General features: G+C 37.8%; 1 protein-coding gene across 1 annotated transcript in view; it reads left to right on the forward strand.

Annotated features, from left to right (window-relative positions):
• The window catches only part of Cpne8 (copine 8), a 178,238-nt gene that overhangs the window by 45,012 nt on the left and 113,807 nt on the right, over nucleotides 1-19,419 (forward strand). Inside the window, exons 4-5 of the mRNA XM_041672522.1 lie at nucleotides 5,038-5,141; nucleotides 11,148-11,187. Coding sequence (XP_041528456.1) covers nucleotides 5,038-5,141; nucleotides 11,148-11,187 — 144 coding nt within the window. The remainder of the gene's footprint in view (nucleotides 1-5,037; nucleotides 5,142-11,147; nucleotides 11,188-19,419) is intronic.

The following is a 19,419-nucleotide window of genomic DNA, read 5'->3' on the forward strand; positions in this document are numbered from 1 at the left end:
TATTCAAATTTTATTGAGATGAAAGAAAAAAATTTCAGGAAAATAAACAGAATTGAAAAAAATCATAGAGTGAGGTAACCAGGGCCAGATAGACAAAAAATTAAATAAAAGAAATCTAAGAATAAAGCCATTATCACTGAGAGATGTTAAATCCTATAGAGCAAAAAGTTTATCCAATGTTCTCTGTGAAGCCATCAGGTCTTTTTGCTGAAATGGCAAAATATTTATATATTATTTAAGGACAGCTCTCATTGTTGGATAGGGGATAATTTGCAGTAAATACAGAAGTAGAGATAGAGATAGGAGTTCAAAATCCTCGACACAGTCTATGATAAGACATAAAACTGAATTTAAATTGCTAATGGGAAATATGGAGACAAGTAGAACATTGTGTGTGTGAACATCCATGCTTACTGACCAGGCCAAGGCAATTTGATGTAGTCGCAAGGAATTAAATCAGGCCAGTTGGATTGGCCACAACACAACCGAAGCTGTGCCAATTTTATTGAGAGCAATCAGAGTTTTTATACCTTTAAACAGAATATAATGGCCATTGCCAGGATCAATACAATTGTAGTTTCCAGGATACAAGTGAAGTTTGAAAGTCATGCAAGGTACACAAGACTAATTTCGGAGACCAACTGTCCTGTTAAGTTTCCATAGTTCCTTGACTACTAAGAGATCATAGAGAGAAACACAAAACATCCAGAACACTTTACGGCCTGAGGTGGGTGCATCAGTCTCTTAAGCGCTGGAAGGCACATTGTGACCCAGGAGTCATGGACCTGAAAAACCCATGACACAAGGCAGCTATGCCAGGCCAACCCCATGGTTCCCTGCACCAGTTGGTATATGCTTTGAGATTAAAATTGATAATTTATGAAGTAGTGCTAAAAGAGGAACTGATAGGTTTAAAAGGAAGTCGCTGTTACAGAGTACTCCCCTTTATGGTTGGACCATGGTAGAGTGTAAAAATGCTTATTGGCAGGAGATAGGCCAAAGGCCCAAGATTAGAGTGGGCATGGGTTGATGTTTATTATTGGATGGAAATTTTGAAGGACCTGTAAGTCTGTCAGATGTGTGACTCTAGAACAGCTGTCTGCACTAGGGTGACTCTGGGCTGGTCACTTAGATTAAGTCGCCATTAAACAGGTGGGTTGTAAAGCCAATGTAGTCAGTCTGTTTTGTATTGTATAATATAGTACCAGAGATAGCATAATTTATAAAGTACCGAAATTTATTTTTTCACTAGAGGCTGGGAAATCCAAGACCAAAGTATCTTTGAATGAGGGCCTTCCTGGTGTATTTCACACGGCAAGAGATGGGAGTGGGCATATGGCAGGCCTTAATCCTCATTTCAGGAGAGGAGACTTCATGAACCTATAGCATCACATAACAACACTTGAATTTTAGAGAGGACACATTTGAATACAATAAGGACAAATGGCATCATCTCGAAGAAGAGTGCCTAAGGGGAGGTGAGAACCTAGAAGGATGCTTTGTAAAGGAGGAACTGAATGCCTGAGGATGTAAGTACCAAAAAAATGCAGTCAAGTATGGAGGCAAAAATCTAGAAAAGCAAGCTTCAGGAAGGATGAAGTGATCGGCTTCTCCAGATAGGCTGAGAGGCCTGGTGAGATAAGGGCCCAAACCAGCACTGAGTTTAGAAACATAAAGTCTATGGCTGGGGGCTGGAGAGATGGCTCAGTGGTTAAGAGCATTGCCTGCTCTTCCAAAGGTCCTGAGTTCAATTCCCGGCAACCACATGGTGGCTCACAACCATCTATAAAGTCTATGGCTGACATCCCCCAAAGCAATTTTCAGGGCCCTGTGTCAGAACATGTATTGCCACAGATTTATAGATGATTAGCTAAAACCAGAATTTTAAGATCTGCATGATAATCTTCAGTAGAGTGAGTAGGGTGTACTCAGCTCCACTGCTGCCCAACAAGAATGAGACCTGTAAGGGTGTTGGTGGCTCCGGAGTTGATGGACTGTGGGCTGCCAGTTCAATGGAACCTCTGCTCAGAAATTTCACTCTTGTCTTCTAGTTTTCTTATTGGTACAGATTTGGGCTGAAGTTTAAACGAGGGGTGGGCAATGGGGAGCGTAGATAATGGTGGAGTTCTCTTTGAGTGTCGTAACTAGCTCAAGACTTTCCACTTGGTTAGGAAACTGTTCTGTCTCCATCAGTGGGGAGCTGTGAGGGCCCAATGTAGCCAGAGGCTGCTCCTTCCTTCCAGACTGCCTAGACCCAATATAATTACACAGAAGCTATATTATTTAAAACACTGCTTGGCCAATAGCTTAAGTGTATTGCTAGCTAGTTCTTATGTCTTAAATTAACCCATTTCTATTAATCTATGTATCGCCACATGGTTGTGGCCTACCAATAAGGTTTTGGCCAGCATCTATCTCCTGCGGTGGTTCCATGGCTTTTTCCTGACTCCATCTACTCTCTTTCTCTCTACATGTCTGTTTGGATTTTCCATCTGGGTTTACTCTGTTAAGCCATTGGCCAAAAGCAGCTTTATTCATTAACCAATCAATTCAACACATATACAAGAAGGACTTCCCACACCAGTCCACATTCCTCTGGGCCATGGCTATAGCTGCTTTTGAGTGTGTGGCTGTCTGAACAAAGGAGGAACCTCCATAGATGGCTTTGTATGGACTGTGTACCTGGAGACTCTCTTTTTTCAAAAAAACATGTTTCAATGAATTTACAGCTGTGTATCATGGAAGCTACAGTGAGCAACTGCTGGCCTTATCCTAAGACTCACCTTAGGCATCGCTTCTATTGGGCTTACACAAAGTGAATTGCTTTCTTCTTTGTTTGGATCATTTTGTTCTGGTGTTTTGAAACAGGGTCTCACTATTTAGTTCTGGCTGGCATGGGACTCACTCAGAGGCGCGGGTCTCTGCCTCTGGGTGCTGGAATTTAAGGCATGTTCTACAATACTTGGTTGGTTACGTGGCTTCTTTTGAATGATGCTCTGCTTCTTAGCAACCATACTCTGCATAATCTTAGCTTCCAGCTCACTCCTTTGCGGATAAGAGGGCTTTTCCAAATTGTTTTGCTCTCCTTTTTTCCTCTCTTGACTCTCGCTATAAATCCAGCTTCAAACAGCCATCAGAAACCATCCTATGGCACAAATGCATGGTGTCTCGGCATTTTAGCCACCCAATTAATTAGTCCATCATTTTGGAATTCAGTCTCATTTATGGCATGGATAAAATGTAGATAAATCATTTTTTAGAATATAACAGGAATGACCTCAGGTCCAATTTCCAGTGTATTTCTCACAAGAAGTTTTGCTATCCACATGTCTATCAGTATTCTGGTCTTCTGAGTTCCCACCAGAACCACCCACTAAGCTTTGTTTACAATACTCAAAACCTTCTCTAGTATGCATGTCCACTCTTCCATGTTCCCCCCACAAACTGGTTCTTAAGGCCTAAGTACCCTGTGTCAGGCTTAGTCACAGCAAGAGGCCCATTCTTTGACATCATCTCTTGTGATCAAAATTTCTTACATGAGCAACTTAGAGAGGAATTTGTTTCTTTGGCTTACTGTTCATTGTGGTCAGGAGATAGGCAGTGCAAGTATTTCACATCAGGGCAGTCAGCAAGCAGATCAAAGGGACACATGAAGACAGTAAGGAAATGGAATAAAATGTCCCCAAGGTCCTGTTTCCTGTGACATTAGTTGTCCACTAGATTCAGCTCCTGAATTTTCTAAAACCTTTCAAAATTATCTCACAAGCTGGAGAACGACCGTTAGCCACATGAGCCTTCTGGAGGGGCACACTTCATATACGAGCAGTCATGGGTGGATTACAGTCTGTCCGTGTGATATGGTCCATGATATAAAATATTGTCCAGAGGCAAATTGTTTCTCTGTGAGGGAGAGAATAGTTGGCCAGGACCCAAATAAATACTTTCTCGTAAGTATTTTTATATAATCATTCGAACACAATGTTTAAGAAAGCCCCTGGTGTTCACAATGAATGGATGAGCGTGATTCTTCATTTTCCTATTAAAATGATAATACTTCTGGAACGTTAATAAAAGTAAGTTCTCTAGCAAGACAGCCTGCCTGCCTGATTGCATAATAGATTCACAGCTAAGGTTAAAATCCCCTCACTATAATGACAGCTGGAGGTGAAGGTATTAGCTGAGGGGAAAAGCGATTGGGATGGGTGCATTTGTGCTGTCTTCAGGATCACCGCCTAACGGCTTGCCTTCAGACTTAAAGGAAACAGGCCCAGAGTGCACTTTTGTTCCCTGATTTCCACTCCCTCAAGATGAAGAAAAATATTTTTCTAAACTGAAGTATTACCCAATTTTTAGAAGTGTACAAGATTGGTAGATCTGAATGGGATTAAGCAATGTTTGTGCTGTAAGTGTTGAATAGATTACAAGAAACTTCTTTCTGAAACATGACTAATAGGTCTTGCTGTGTGAAAGGGCTCTTTCCTATAAAAGTCAAGGATGAGAACTATGAATATTTGGCTCCTCTATTTAAAAATACATTTTATCTGTCTGACTTTCTGAAAAATTTTCACTTTAAAAAGTAAGTTTATGTATACATAGATTCTTTTTTTTTTTTTTGAGACAGAGACAGGATTTTTCTGTGTAACAGTCCCAGCCATCCAGGGAACTAGCTTTTGTAGACAAGGTTGGACTCGAACTCACAGAGATTCACCTGCTTCTGCCTCCCAAGTGCTGGGTTTAAATACATGAACCACTATTGCCCAGCTATGGATTCTTTAGATTAGAGAGGCGTTTGGTTTTCCAGTTAGCAGAAGGGAGGGTGATGTATTGCAACTTGTCCGATGCAGGGTAGCTGAGTTTGGAATGAACTGAAACTCATCCTGATTTCATCCCACGGTGGCTTGATCTTTAGGCACTTCTCTTTGGGGCTTAGTTGATCAAATCAACTGGGTATTTATTGCTCGTTTTTTAAAGGAACATTGACACTGAGTACTATACTTTGGTTTTAACCTCTGTGACCTTTCTGTTTCTTATCTATAGTTTGGAAGAACTGAAGTGATTGATAATACTTTGAATCCTGATTTTGTAAGAAAATTTATTCTGGACTATTTCTTTGAAGAAAGAGAGAATCTTCGTTTTGACCTGTAAGTTCTCCTCGACATGACATTCTACATGTGATTTTTAGACACTACCTGAGTAGCACAGTCTGGACTGAGTCGATTGCCCTGAGTACCTAGCTGTTCCATTGGAAGGCAGCTTTACTCTGTTCAGCCAGAGACTGAAGCACAGTACTGAATATCACTTTTCCTTTTTAATACTGTTTTTGAAATATGATTTGAACAGGTTAGTGGACAGCTTAGTCATGTTGGGGAGTTCAGGTGGGCTTTCTTTCAAGCTTACCTATACTCCAGTGGGCTCCTTCAAGCTCAGAGTACTTTAAGAGAACATGTCCAGCTTGATGGCGAGTGACAGACGGCTCACTTCTCCCCATGGCCTGCTAGCCATGAATGTGTCTGCCTCATGATGACTTCCCTCGAGCTCTTGATGCTTCATAGATATATATGACATTTTTTTTTATAATTTTTGTGTATTGGTGTTTTGCCTGATGAGGGTGTCGGGTACCCTGAAACTGGAGGCACAGACAATCGTGAGCTGCCATGTGGGTGCTGGGCCCAAGGAGATAGAACTAGCATTTTTGTGTATTTTACATATTTTTCTATATTGATATTGACTCAAGCATATTAAAGTACTATTACCAAGTTCGACTTTCTGTTCACAGAAAGCATGGAGTCAGTTTTTTACTCTGTGTAATATAATATAGTGTTTGCTTTGTATATCAAAATAATGAATGCTTATGAATATCAAAAATATTTTAAGAGGTTAATGCTTTTTAAGTCATTGAAACAATCGTGCAAACCTATTGGAACTTAAGGATACTTTTCCATAACAAAAAATGGCACCTTATTTGGAAGAGTACTAATTTCCCTCCTAATATAAAATAAGTTCTCTGCTGTTAGCAATTGTATTTATTTTACTCTGAAATCTATGTAATATATATATATATATTTCAGAATATATAAAAAATATGTAAAGAATCTGTAATGCTTTCTTTAAAGGGTATCAGATATTCATCAGATTTAGCAAAAAAATGTATGATGTTCACGTTAGGTTTTTATTTCCACAAAACTTCTCTCCAAATGATCAAATGAGGGTGGTGAGAGAGAAATGGAGAGAAACAGTGACTTCTCCCTTGACCGCGGAGGCTGCAGTGTTGTTAGCACCCAGTGAGGATCTTATGAGCATGGCTCATGCCCCACTAGCCCAGAGCTTACTGCAACTGGTTTTGAAATGCTTCTTCTCTCATGGTGCCTCCTTAACTTTTCCACTTTGCCTTTATTCTGAAACCAGTCACCCTTTCCTCATTCTTTGCTGTCTCCCTTTTCTGTCTCCTTTCCACATCCATCTACATTACTCTCTTTCACTTAAAAGTAGTAAGTATTTATTATAAATGTAAAATGATGTAACAATTTGAAAAGCAAGGATTCTATTATTCCAATTTAAAAAGCTGTGTCAATCATCAGAGATCAGCTAAACATTGATATGTATGTGGGAATGGAAGCAAATTTTTCAGATATTTTCTTCTGTCTAAATATTCATATACTTTTTTCTATGCCACAGAATAGCTGTATATTTCATTTATTTTTAGGGTTATATGATTTTTTATTATAAGAATAAAATGTATTTTACCATTTATTGATGTTCATTTCCACTGACTATTCTGCTATAGGTAACCTGGAACAGTATCCCTGATTGCAATGGAGTGGCCATTTATTATTACTCTGATTTGCATTTTTGAACAGAAAGTATTAGAGTCAAATTTCAGTATGAAAGGAAGCACACAAGAGCACCCATTCTGTGTTCTGACTTGTTGAAACTACCCTGGGGATGCCACCGTCTTTGTTCTTTCTCTGAACTCTTGTTTTTTTGTAGCTCTGGCTGTTTGAATCATTTCTCTGTGTTTCTGGTTGCTGTCTGCTGACAGGTACCCATTACCCTTGCAGGTGACAGCTTACACGGTTTCTCCTCTACTGTCACACTTTATCCCCTTTACTGGCATTTTGGGTTCATGTCCTTACCCAGTACCCATTGCTGTGACTGTTTGAGAAAGCAGTTATGGCAGCATGGACAGAAAATAGGAAGGAACTAAGACAGGCTGGCCATACACTGTTACTTCAACTTCCTAGACATTACAGGTAGTACAGAAACCAAATAATCCTTGAACCACAAAGATGCTCTGTAATACTAATTAATAGCACTTCATTAAAATGTCATATTTTTTGTTTATTTATTTATTTTTTCAAAAAAGAAAGCAAACTATCTTCAAGTAACATCTCAATTTTATATATTTGAATAACTAAAACAAGGAGAGCTAGAAAGGGTTAACTATAAATCTCAAAGAAAGCAATGCACACATTCTCTCAGTTCCTGTGCCTTTCTAATGGCATTTAATTCTGTTGGTTCATTTTACTGAAATGTCTCATATAATACTTTCAATTTGATAGTAGGCTGTTTTTATGCTGCGACTTTTCTCAAATAAATCCAACAGGGAAGACTTCATTAGTTACATATATATGTGTATAACACACATGATTGACTTAAAAATTCTCATCTAAGTGGATTGCTTGTAAATAAAAAAGTATGATAATTTTAGAAAATGTAGAAAATAATGAATGGACCGAAATAAAGTATCCTAGGACAAATCAAGTGTGGTCCCTAACTCCCATTACCCAGACAGCTGAGAAGACTCCATTCAATGCTCTGACACAAACAGCTGTTTGAGGATACCCTTTCTTAGCACAACAGTGTATGATGGCCAGCAAATGATTGCAAGGATCATAGCCCCTGCCCCCATAGCACACCAGTGTCAAGTGGCCAGCCACCATCTTCCCCATAGCACACCGGTGTGAAGTGGGCAGCCATCTTCCTCCCCATAGCACACTGGTGTAAAGTGGCCAGCCATCATCCATCCATAGCACACTGGTATTAAGTAACCAGCTAATAACTGCAAATGGCTTTCTGAATTGTTTTGGGGTTAGTTGATTTCTGCTGATGTATTCTTATTGCTATGACAAAATATCTTAGAAAGCAATTAAGGGAGAAGGGATTTTTTTTTTTGGCTCATAATTCAGAGAAATGCTGTCTGTCTTCATATGGATGGCAAGTTAGTACAAGCAGTTTGGTCTCTGATGCTGGCCAGAAGCCGAGACTGGAAGTTCTCATCTGTAGTTTCCCTTTTACTCTTGACTATAGTTCAGGCCCCCATGCCACAGAATCAGGCCCCTCACATTCAGGAAGGATCTTCTTACCTCCTGGGTTAAGTCTGTGTAGACACTCTCAGAAGCACGTGTGGAGGTGTGTCTCCTAGGTGACTGCAAGTTCAGAATGAGGATTCACCAACACATCTGACTGCACAGAATCAGAAAAAAACAACTAAAGCACAGCTCTGAGCATCTGTTCTCCTGGACTCTATGGAGGAACTCTTGCTTGGTGTGGTGGAGTTCCTGGATTCAGTGCCCAGCACCACAAAAGAAAGTGTATTTTCTCACCAACGGGATGTTATGGAACATGGTTCAATTTTTCAGTTTGTAGAAAAAATGTAGAAGGGAAGGAAAGATGGATAAAGATAGAGTAAGATAAATGATAGGTAGCTAGACAGATAAATAGGCAGATGATAGTCAGACAGACAGACAGACATTCAAATAGGCAGACAGATAGAGAGAGAGAGAGAGAGAGAGAGAGAGAGAGAGAGAGAGAGACTGTGCCTGTATTCCTGATGCCACTGGTCCATACTGTTACCATTCTGATTATGTGCCTTTTGCTGTTCTGATTGTGATTGACTTTTTATATGTACTTAATATTTATCAGTTTTACATCATAGAATCCCCTTGTATCTACAATGTATATAAAACATTTTTGTTAATTTTTATTATTTCAAGTTGAAAACTATTGTTGGTAGAAAAGGCTGCCTGTACCACAGTGATTCTGAGTAAGGCATGGAAGTACCCAGTCACTGTGGGGGATGTGCCAGGGTGTAGGAGAGAGGGGATAGGATCCGTTCTGTTCTTTCATTTCCATGAATCCTGAAACCCCAAAAGAGATTTATGAGTATAGTTTGACTGGCCCATAAAGTATTTCTTGACTAGTTAGATGGCAGTAATCATGAAATGTGTAACATTAACACTCCCTTGCGTTGAAGGACTTCAACATTTTTGTGAGGCAAATCAATCATTTTATTTGTTCTTATTGTTCCAATGTGTCCATTCTGATCTTCTCCACTGGGTAAGGACAATGTAAATTTCTAATTTCATGACCTTTCAACCACTTTTGTTTAGTAGAACCATCTTGTTTATTTGTCAGAGCTCTTTACTTTTAAGCATTCTTTACTTTCTTTCTTCTCATTTGTTCCAGGATTTCCAAGGCAGAAAGAAGCCCAGGAATGGAGAGAGTGTTGGTAGTTAGAGATGTGGGCTTTAACCCTCCCCTAAAATCTAGAGTTTCCCCAAGCACCAGCCTAGGAACCCTGAAACCCTCTTGTTCTTCTCCTAGTGAGTGACCCAGAATGAAGCAGTCTCAGCTCACAGAAAGTACCTTCCTAACACTTTTCTTGATGTTCTCCTTTACTGGTGCCTTATGGGTGGGCATGCCATCTCTGGCTAGGCAAAATTTGTCTTTGCCAACTCCACCCCATGATCTTGGAGAGTAAAAGGAAACTCCCTGTCTCTCCTTTAATCCTTCCCAGGGGGGAATGGTCTGTGTCTTTAGGAATTCTAGATTGGTCACTAGTTACTAGACTGGTCATTGGGCTGTGTACTGATTTGTCTCCGTTGGAAGCTCTTGAGCTGTGCATTATGGGATACGTAGAATAAGATTCTACTTTGGATGATAGCTGCAATTCTACAAATATAGAAATAACTGAAGCTAACATCTGCTCCTCCCTGTTAGAAATGTAACTTTTAGGGTTCACTCAAGTGAGACATTATCAGCTTGTCTTTCTCACCTATCTTTCTTCCCAGAAGAAAGCATCACGATCAATGATAGGAAGAAAAAAAAAAGGGAAAAGGAAAATGCTGCATTGTATGCTCATTCTGCCCAGTATAAGCATTCTGCCCAGTGTACCCAGTGTGCCCAGAAATGCCCTGTATTTCTGAAAGTTCATGACTCCCATTGGCATTCTGGGATTAATAGTTACACTGGATACACGAGATATGTGGGTATAGTGATAATAATGGGTACACTGGGTCCACGGGCACACTGGTACACTCAATGGACTCTTCCTTTTCTTCCTTTTTCCTATCATTAACCAAAATGTTTTGTTTTTCACAAAGATTCTACTGGGTAAACTTGAGAGTAAACTTGAATCTTAAAAGGTGGCCTTGATTTTTGGAAAGAAGTTATGCATGAACGTGAAAGGGTTTGGTGTAGACAAGAACTAGTGTCAGGGCAATATTATCTTATTAAAGAGTCTGGAACACTGAGGTTATTCTGGCCATGTCCATAAACTCTAGTCCATGGAATCATTCTGGATTCTCTGTAGGTGATCACCCATGTCCAGTAGTGACTGGTTAAAACCAAAGCTTATCATATTTCCATGTAAATTCCTGTTTACAAAATTCATTTCTGTTTATATAAAACACAGTTTCACTAAGTCCTGTGATGGGGAAAAGTAGATTCTCTTGCTCCAGTGAGTTTTCACCCTTTAACGGTAGCATCTAATCTTTCAGATAAGAAATATAATGTGTATAACATGCATAGCCTGTTAACAAGACCTGCTTACATTTGATATCCAGAGAAGAATCCTCCATTTTAAAGAGATTTTGAAGTCACTTGAGAGATACTGAAATACCACTGATTCAAAGAAAGATAAATTTGTAACTTCTCAACAATGGGCTTTATAGACTTTTGGTTATGTAGGATTCAAGTGACCCAAAAGTCTCAATTATATCATTGGATTATTTTAAAATTAAAAATGTGTTTCTTTTAAGGTCCCATTGGTTTGGTTCAAATTAATTTTTGTGTTTGTGTGTTCTAGGAAATATTATTTTAGCTGTATTTTGTTGAAATAATTTGAATTTTACACTTTAATTTTTCAGATATGATGTTGATTCAAAGAGTCCCAATTTATCCAAACATGTAAGTTCATATTTTTATTATTATATATGTTTTATGGTTATTTGTTACTATATTTACGCTCATTTGATAATTTAAAAATTATATGCCCAGACTGTTGATGTGATAAGATTTTCATAAAAAGTAATATTTTTAAGGAATGCTGGAAAACTATTTAGAAGGAACTTTTTGAAAGAAAGTACCTTCAATAGATACAATGGGTCAGTGTTTCTATTCCGTCTATTTAAGAAGTGGGTCCATTGTATATCAGGTTGGGCACACTGCCACAGTGAACCAGGTTGTCCTTCGGAGACATTGGGAAGTACATGGGTTCCAGGCAGAGCCATGCCCTGCTCCCCTAGTTGTTCACCAGAATTTCCTTTCATGCTGGTTTCTTAAGAGTGTAAGGAATTCTCATCCTCAGGTCAAGATGTGCCTGTTTCCCCAGTCTCCATCCTCCAGACCGGAACTGAGAAGGAAGATGAGACTGAGGTACTTAGGCAAATACTAATTTCTCTGCTTATTTTTGACATGAAAGACTAAAATTAGATTAAACCATGGAGCAAGGTCCATTGGCTGTGTTTGTGCTGCTGTGGTAGATAAAATGTCTTGACAAACAGGAGGTAGAGTAGAAAGGGGTTTGTTTTGATTTACAGTTCTATAGGGAACTGCAAGAGCTGGCAGCAGGAGCCTGAAGCAAGCTGAGCAGCCAGCAAGTGAGTGATTGATCACACTACACCCACACACCTGGAGAGAGGGACAGGGGTGGATACCAAACCGTGAAATGCTAATGGCTGTTAGGGTACAGCAAACCTATGAAAAGAGGTCAGTGGGGCTCCAAGTGAAATCTGAATCCACCCCTGTAGGATTAGCAGCCCATAGTGGGAGGGCAGCTAGATGCATTCTCTGTGAGTGCTATAAATAAGAGTAGTTGGGCATATGATATTCACTGTAGCATAGAGAGAGGGTGTGTGATTCAAAGGAGAGAGACAGTTAGGAGCTAATCAAAATCTAGGAGATGGATTTGGATAGTTAAAACATCACTTTCTTTAGTTCACAAAAGGAGGTATAAAATTTAATTGTGTAATAAAGAACAGAGTGAAATCATGTGAAGAAATATGAAAAGAACCATCTAAGTGGTGACTTTTCTATAAGTTAAAAAAGTTCTGTAATATGCTGTTTCCTTCCCATCATTGTAGTGGCCATGCTATGAGCTTTTTATGATGGGTGTGTAGCATTGTGATGGGGCTTTGAGGATGTGCTCTTTTTATACTGAGTTCATAGTGTTGTGCCTTTGTATTGAGAATGTGCTGTTCTCTATTATAGGCTCATAGCATTGTGCCTGGGCATTGTGAATGTTTTCAGTCTATGATAGGCTCACCGCATCATGACTGGACATTGTGAATGTATTGTGACTGGGCATCGAGAATGTATGTGTTTACATAGCTTGCTATTGTAAATTTTCTAAATATTCTTGAAAGAACCAACAAAAGAATCATAGCTTCTAGGCATGGTTGTTTTGTTAGAAAGAAGGAGTAGAATCTACTCATTCACATGGCCCAGGATCATCCCAAAGATGTGAGGCAAAGCTTGGCTTTCTGGTCAGATGCTGGGAACTGAAGAGTGGGTGGGGACAAGAGCTATTTTCTCTCTTCTTCCCTGTCCCTCTGAGAAGACATGATCATTTTATTCTTTACCTTTTCTAAACTTCCATTCTCCAATGACCATATGTCCGTGTTTACCCATTATCATATAGGAAAGAGTCCTCCCATCCTTTTGTTGGGCATAGATTGAGTTACCATTTATCTGGGAAATAATTTCTGCATTTCTTGATTGTTAGTTTGTTTTAGTACACACTACTCTTCAGAGAAGTATGTAATACCTGAGCAGTTAGAGACGTGACCATGGAGATGAATGTTTGGAGGATTTGTATGAAGGCGCTAAAATGTAGTCCTTATCATGCTAGATGCCTTGCATGCAAAGAAAAAAATATATGGGGTATATGTATCTCGGACATGACTGAATATATCTTCCTTCAATAAACAGGGATATTAGACATTATGATATAATATAAAATATATGCCTTCTGAAATGTGTGATTAAGTATATTTTTTTCAAATGTCTATTTTGCAGAAAAAATGTTTTTCTACCTCCTTACAAAATAATTTCATGCTTCATTCATCCCAAAATGCGTTGTGGGATTGAAAAGATGACTTGGCATTTAGGAGTGTATACTACTCTTGCAAAGGGACTTATTTCTATTCCCAGCACTCACATTGGGTGGCTCACAGCCCGTCAAGGTCCTTTGCTCTCTGTGGCGCCTGCACTCACATATGCATACCTCCACACAGATACATACATGCATACATACATACAGACAGACAGATATGTCATTAAAGTCATATTTTTCCTAAATTTTCATTTTAATTTGATACTTCTTTACCCACATAGTTCATCTTCTACCCTCTGTTTCTCATCATTCATCTTTACTGGCCATCCTGGATTCCATCCTGATTTCTTTCTTTACTTTGTACTTAACAACTAACTTGATTCTAGTTTTTAATTCTAAAACTACTCTGATGTGATCAAGATAGTGATCACTTCCCAGTTGTCATCCTTTGCATCCTTATTCTCCTGTGCAGTACTCACCCTTATCCACAAGAAAATACTTATTTCCCCTAAACTGCATGGGAAGGGAATCTTCCCCTCTAGACTCATCAAAATCTAAAGTTTCTCTTCTGCCTCCCAGGTCTTAATATCAACGTCTTTTGTTTCTTGTTTCTTAATTATTATCTCAGCTCACTGTGTAAAAGTTTCTTCAGGATAGCACTCACATTTCTATGACTTATGAGATTTTGGAGTGTCTGATTTTGAACTCACAAAAAAACCCAATATTCAATTGCTTGTTAAATATTTTCCAGTAGATATTCTCCTGAAATCTAAAATTAAATGCCTATAGTTCATTATCTTTCTGGTGATGGATCTATTCTCTGTGAACCTAACTCCTTCTTATTTCTCTTACAGTTTTAGTGTACTGTTGAAATCTTTCCAACTAATACACATTTGGCAACTGTTCAGTCTTGGTCATGCCAAAGGAATTCTTTCTGTCTTATTGCCTTTCTTGCTGGTTCTCTTTACCTTTTTCCTTAAATACTGTAGAGCCTCTTATATTCCACGCAGTTCATATTATCTAAATAATCTTCATTACTATATAATATATTCAAAATATATTCTGGAGCCAGCAGATGGTTCAGTAAGTAAAGGTGGTTGCTGTTAGCCTGATACCTTGAGTTTGCTGCCTAGTACCCACATCTTTAAGGAAAGAATCAACTCCCACAGAGTTTCCTCGTATCTCCACCCATAACCTTCACATATGCACACCCAAGCACATACACATGTTTACACATCACACTAAAACAAATGCAAATGCATGTGCATGCATGTGCACACACACAGAATAAGTTCATTTAAAATTTTAAAACTGTATATTAGGTAGACAACACAAATGAGTCAATAAATACCTGAGCTGCTGAGTGGGTAAGGCATGTCCAAAGCAGAAAGATAAGTGGGTTTGAATTATTATAATAATTGCTAAGATGATGCCTTGGGTTTCTTAGAAATTAATAATAACAAAAACTCTTTCTTATTTGAAAACTTTGAAGTACAGATTTTAGGTAAAACACACATAGGGCCACCAATCCCAAGCAATTTATGACACATCTTGAAAATAAGAGGAACCAATCAGCAAGCTAGGTCTATCCCCAGAGAGATGATCCCTTAATAGCAGAGTTGTCTACCTGCCAGCTGTGCAGAGTGAAATACAAATCAGAGTTTTTAGAAAGCACATCTAAGTGCACAATTCCCATGTAGAGTGGACTCACTTATTTGTTTTTGCAAAAGAGATTTGGTCACAAATCATTTCTTGGAAACAGATTTTAAAAACTTCTGTTTTTAAATTTTAATTATTGATAATTTTCAAAGAACCTCCTTTTTAGGATGATTTTGTCTGGCATCTGATAGTTAAGGATCCTGGGTTATATATCTGTTATAGCAGAATGTGGTGGCACATACCTTTAATTCTAGCCCTCAGGAAGTAGAAGTGGGTAGATCTATCTGACCTTAAGGCCAGATAGTTCTACATAGCAAGTTCCAGACTAGCCAGGGACACACAGTGAGATTCGAACCAACCAATAAACAAACAAATAAAAAGTCATAATAATATCAGGGAAATAGAGGTAGAAAATAGACCTGTTGCTTTGATTTGGAATATTATTATAAGGAACTCCAACAGAATTTTAATAAGTCTATCTGGCAGTTGGAAAGCTTCCAGAGGAGAAATAACTGATTCTATGTGAAGGGTGATAAAATCCAGGTCTCATTTTATCATGTGATTGATTCTCATTATGGTTCTCTGGATTAATACTTTGCTAAAGAATTTTCTTCCACAGATGTTAGGTAGTGAGAATAAAATATAACATTCTCTAAGGCACTTGTGAGCCCAGTCATCTTAATATTGTTTGTAGAACTACATTCCATACTTTCATTTGCATAATTTAATTCAATCAGCTCAGAAATTCACAGAATGGTTAAGAATAAGCTCATAATTGGTGTGTGTAGCACAAATAATAAAAATCCAGAGGAAGATATTGAGGTTCAACCTGAAGATCAGAAAAGCAAAGCAGGCAGCCATTGGCTCTTACATTTTCCTCAGACCAAAAATGGGTGATCCTACCTCCATGAATCCTTAGATTGAGACTGAGAGAGACCTGTCTACTCCCATTTTATTTTTCTTTCTAGTGCTGGAATTAAAGGCATGCACCATCACTGCCCAGTCTCTAAGGCTAACTAGTGTGGCTGCTTTTCACTGGTTTTCAGGCAAGCATTGTTTATTAAAACATAAACAATATACTACTATATTTCCCCTTTTTGTCCAAAATAAAAATGATATAACTAATATAAGAAAAATTAAATACAATAAGTACAATAACTATTTATAATATATTTAGGCAATAAGTACATCAACAATATCTAGTCCATTTGTTTGACAAATTCAGAGAAAACACTCCATTATCTGTCCTTTGAGTTCAATGTCTTGTACATAATTTACTTTCTTCATAACTTGTTTTCTGTGTCTGGTAGATAAGGAAACTATAGCTATCTAGTCTTCAACTCACTCAGAGACTGGCTGGACAGTTGGCTGGTATTTCTGGACAGTCACTCAAAGTTCCTCTGCAATATTCAGCCTAAAGGTTTATCACATCTGACAGACTTTTCTGTAAAGCAGGATATTCTGAAGGCTTGTCCCACCCTGTCTTGACAATGTTTGCCAATCACTCTCTTTTGTGCTCTGATTATCTAATTAGAGCAACATACTCTCAGCAGCCAAGGCAAAGGCATTTTCTCACCCACTGCTTTACTTTTGCCACAAAGAAAGCGAATTCCATGTGAAGTTTTTCTTTGAGTCCATTATCTTCTCTGAAGTACATTAATGCTACCAGGAGCAGACATGTCTCATTGTCATTAAAAAAAAAAAACCTATATTATTAAAACATAGTAAGTGCCATATTCTGATATCTCTGAAGGATTTGAAGATGACCTATCTGAAGTTTATCTTTGTTTAACCTTGAAAACATACCTACTGTGACTGCAAGTCTGATTACAACAGGTGTTTAACCACTAACCTGCATTTCCTTATTAAACAGTTGGTAATGATCATTTTCAAGGACTGGAAATTTACATTTTATTAAGTGAGTTGTATAGATACAATACTTTGAACAATAGTAGAAATGTATGTACAGTATGTTCTAACAAAATTAATTTTAATTTTGTATCAATATACAAAATTGGTATACAATATACAAGTGTCCAATCCAATGTGTAAAACATTTAAAACTAGTAGTTACTTTTAAAAAGTAGATTCAATAATCTACCATTTTTCTTATCATATATTTATTCTCCTTTTCCTTTTCAAAACAAGGACCTTGAATCAAATTTCCCTTGTTTCTCTTTTTCCTTAATCATTATCAATAATGACTTATAAACAATCCTAAACAATGACAGATATCCATAACCAAATGAAAGGCCAAACACTAACCACCCTACCACTTGGAAATGTGAGCATCATGTTTTTAAATTGACTTCCTGCTCGCTGGGGGTGACAGCATCTTTTAGGGAATCCTGAATAGCAAACTTTGGCTTAACTGTGAAGTCCTGGGAGTAGTACCTGTATCACTTACTGTCTAATCTCTTTGTAATGGGAATGTGCAGGGTTTGTCTCAAGTCCTAGCTAGAGTAGTCTGTTAGACTGGATTATTTCAGCAAGCCACCTCAGAATTGTTCTGAGCAGTTTGTATTCTCAAGGAAATCTTTAGGTGATGTTTTTCAGCATAGTGGTGTTATCATAGTCCTGAAGGAATTGTTGTTGCTGGCCTCCATTCTCCTTATGGAGATTTCAAAGGTCACTGTTAGGCATGCTCATGATTCATTGAGGAAACTGATAGAGACTGAAATACAAAGTGATGTACAGAAAGGTAGATGAAACCTTCTTCTAGAATTAGTACTTAATATAACCATTAATATCATGACAAAAAGTTTAAAATGCATATATATATATAAATCTTATACCTTAAGAAAAGTTGTTAAAGAGTCAATATGAAAACAAAGGATTATGAGATTAATGGCAATAAAATGGTCCTTAAATATTTGTTTTTATTTTGTTGCATATCAGGTGGCTCTTTTGACATGAGACAGAGATTTTGGATTTCACTTTAATAAGCATGTGTGGGTTTAGAGAATGAAAGAGCCATACTCCAACTTCAAAATTAGCTTTGATTTTTAATTAAACTGACCTACAAAAAAAGGCTATTTATATGTCTGTACGAGAGCAGCAAAAACAAACATTTGGGAAGATTTATGAAATTTTATCATGTTGTAAATATGATAACCAATAGGCCAATATCTCTTTTTCTTGAGATAGTTTTTCTGGATAATTTGTCCTTTTCCTTCAGATATCTTATTTGTCCAACGGTCTTCAGATTCCTTAACTGGATGCCTTTATTCTCCTGAAAATGCAGAAGCAAAACCCTTCCTGGACCCTAATTTTGGGGAATTCTCTTTTGGCAAGTTATATCTGATAAAATGAAAAGCATTTGTTAGTTTTATAAGTTAGTTTAGATTGAACATCATGCTGTTTAATGAACTATCATCTCTTCTAATTAAGAGGTGTCTCTTATTCAGATCAAATATTTTGAATTTTTGTAGTATCTCTAGCTTTTCTTCTTCTTTGGAAACAAAAGCCATTGCTTAACTCATATAGGTTTAGTTGTTTACCATTTTAAAGGTAAGGCTATTGGTGACTTTGAAAGATCAGCAGTTGTTGTGCCCTGTTCTTGTACAACCCAAATGGTCAGTGACTATATTTTATATCTTGTAGTATTTTTTTCCAGAAACATATGTTAATTTATGGTTTGTTTCTAAGACTGAGGGAATGTTAGTCTGAGTATTCCATTGTTGTAACAAATCACATCCCCGCTAATTCATTGCTATTTCAGCCACATACAGTTTAATATCCCTCTCTGTCCTTCTGGTCCTATACATTTGACTCATCTCATACTTCATTTTATCTAAGGTAAAGTTCTGATCCCTAAAAACTGAACATTTACATTGTGAGGACGCCAATTTGGATGCCAACATTCTGATGAAGTTATTGTTACATCTGCACCTGTGTCTACAGACCTTTAATGACAATGTCATTTATTCATAATTTTAATTTGATCTTTATTCCTTTTATAGAAGTTTGCCACAATACTTGCTTTATGGTTTCTCTTGAAGTTTTTGCTCTCTCTTCTCTGTCTGTTCTATTATGCAGAGGAGTATGGTTTCTCACAATAGATATTAGGTTCTTTAATTGCTTTGGGAAGGAGTTTTCTCTATGATGGCAGGATATGACTTGACTGAACCAGGATTCACATAGGGGCCTACAAGAGGCCCCTCACAGAGTTTCCTGACAACAAGGATTACCTTGAATATTGCTCAGTGACTTATATTCACTAGTCCAATGCCTGCCTTTGCCACACTTTCTGCATAATCCAGAAGGGAGGGGCATTCTGAATGGATTATTCTTAGAAAAAACATTGTTTCTGTGAATGCCCTTTCTTCAATTCCTTTTAAGGTGACATTGTTTGCCACACTTATAATACTTGACATTTCATTTTTTCCTCAGACCTCTGGAAACCACCTCTCTTACCCATGCATCAA

The sequence above is a fragment of the Microtus oregoni genome, unplaced genomic scaffold, assembly GCF_018167655.1.
Source record: "Microtus oregoni isolate MIOR12 unplaced genomic scaffold, Mior012 000022F_ref0000154, whole genome shotgun sequence".
Taxonomy (NCBI): domain Eukaryota; kingdom Metazoa; phylum Chordata; class Mammalia; order Rodentia; family Cricetidae; genus Microtus; species Microtus oregoni.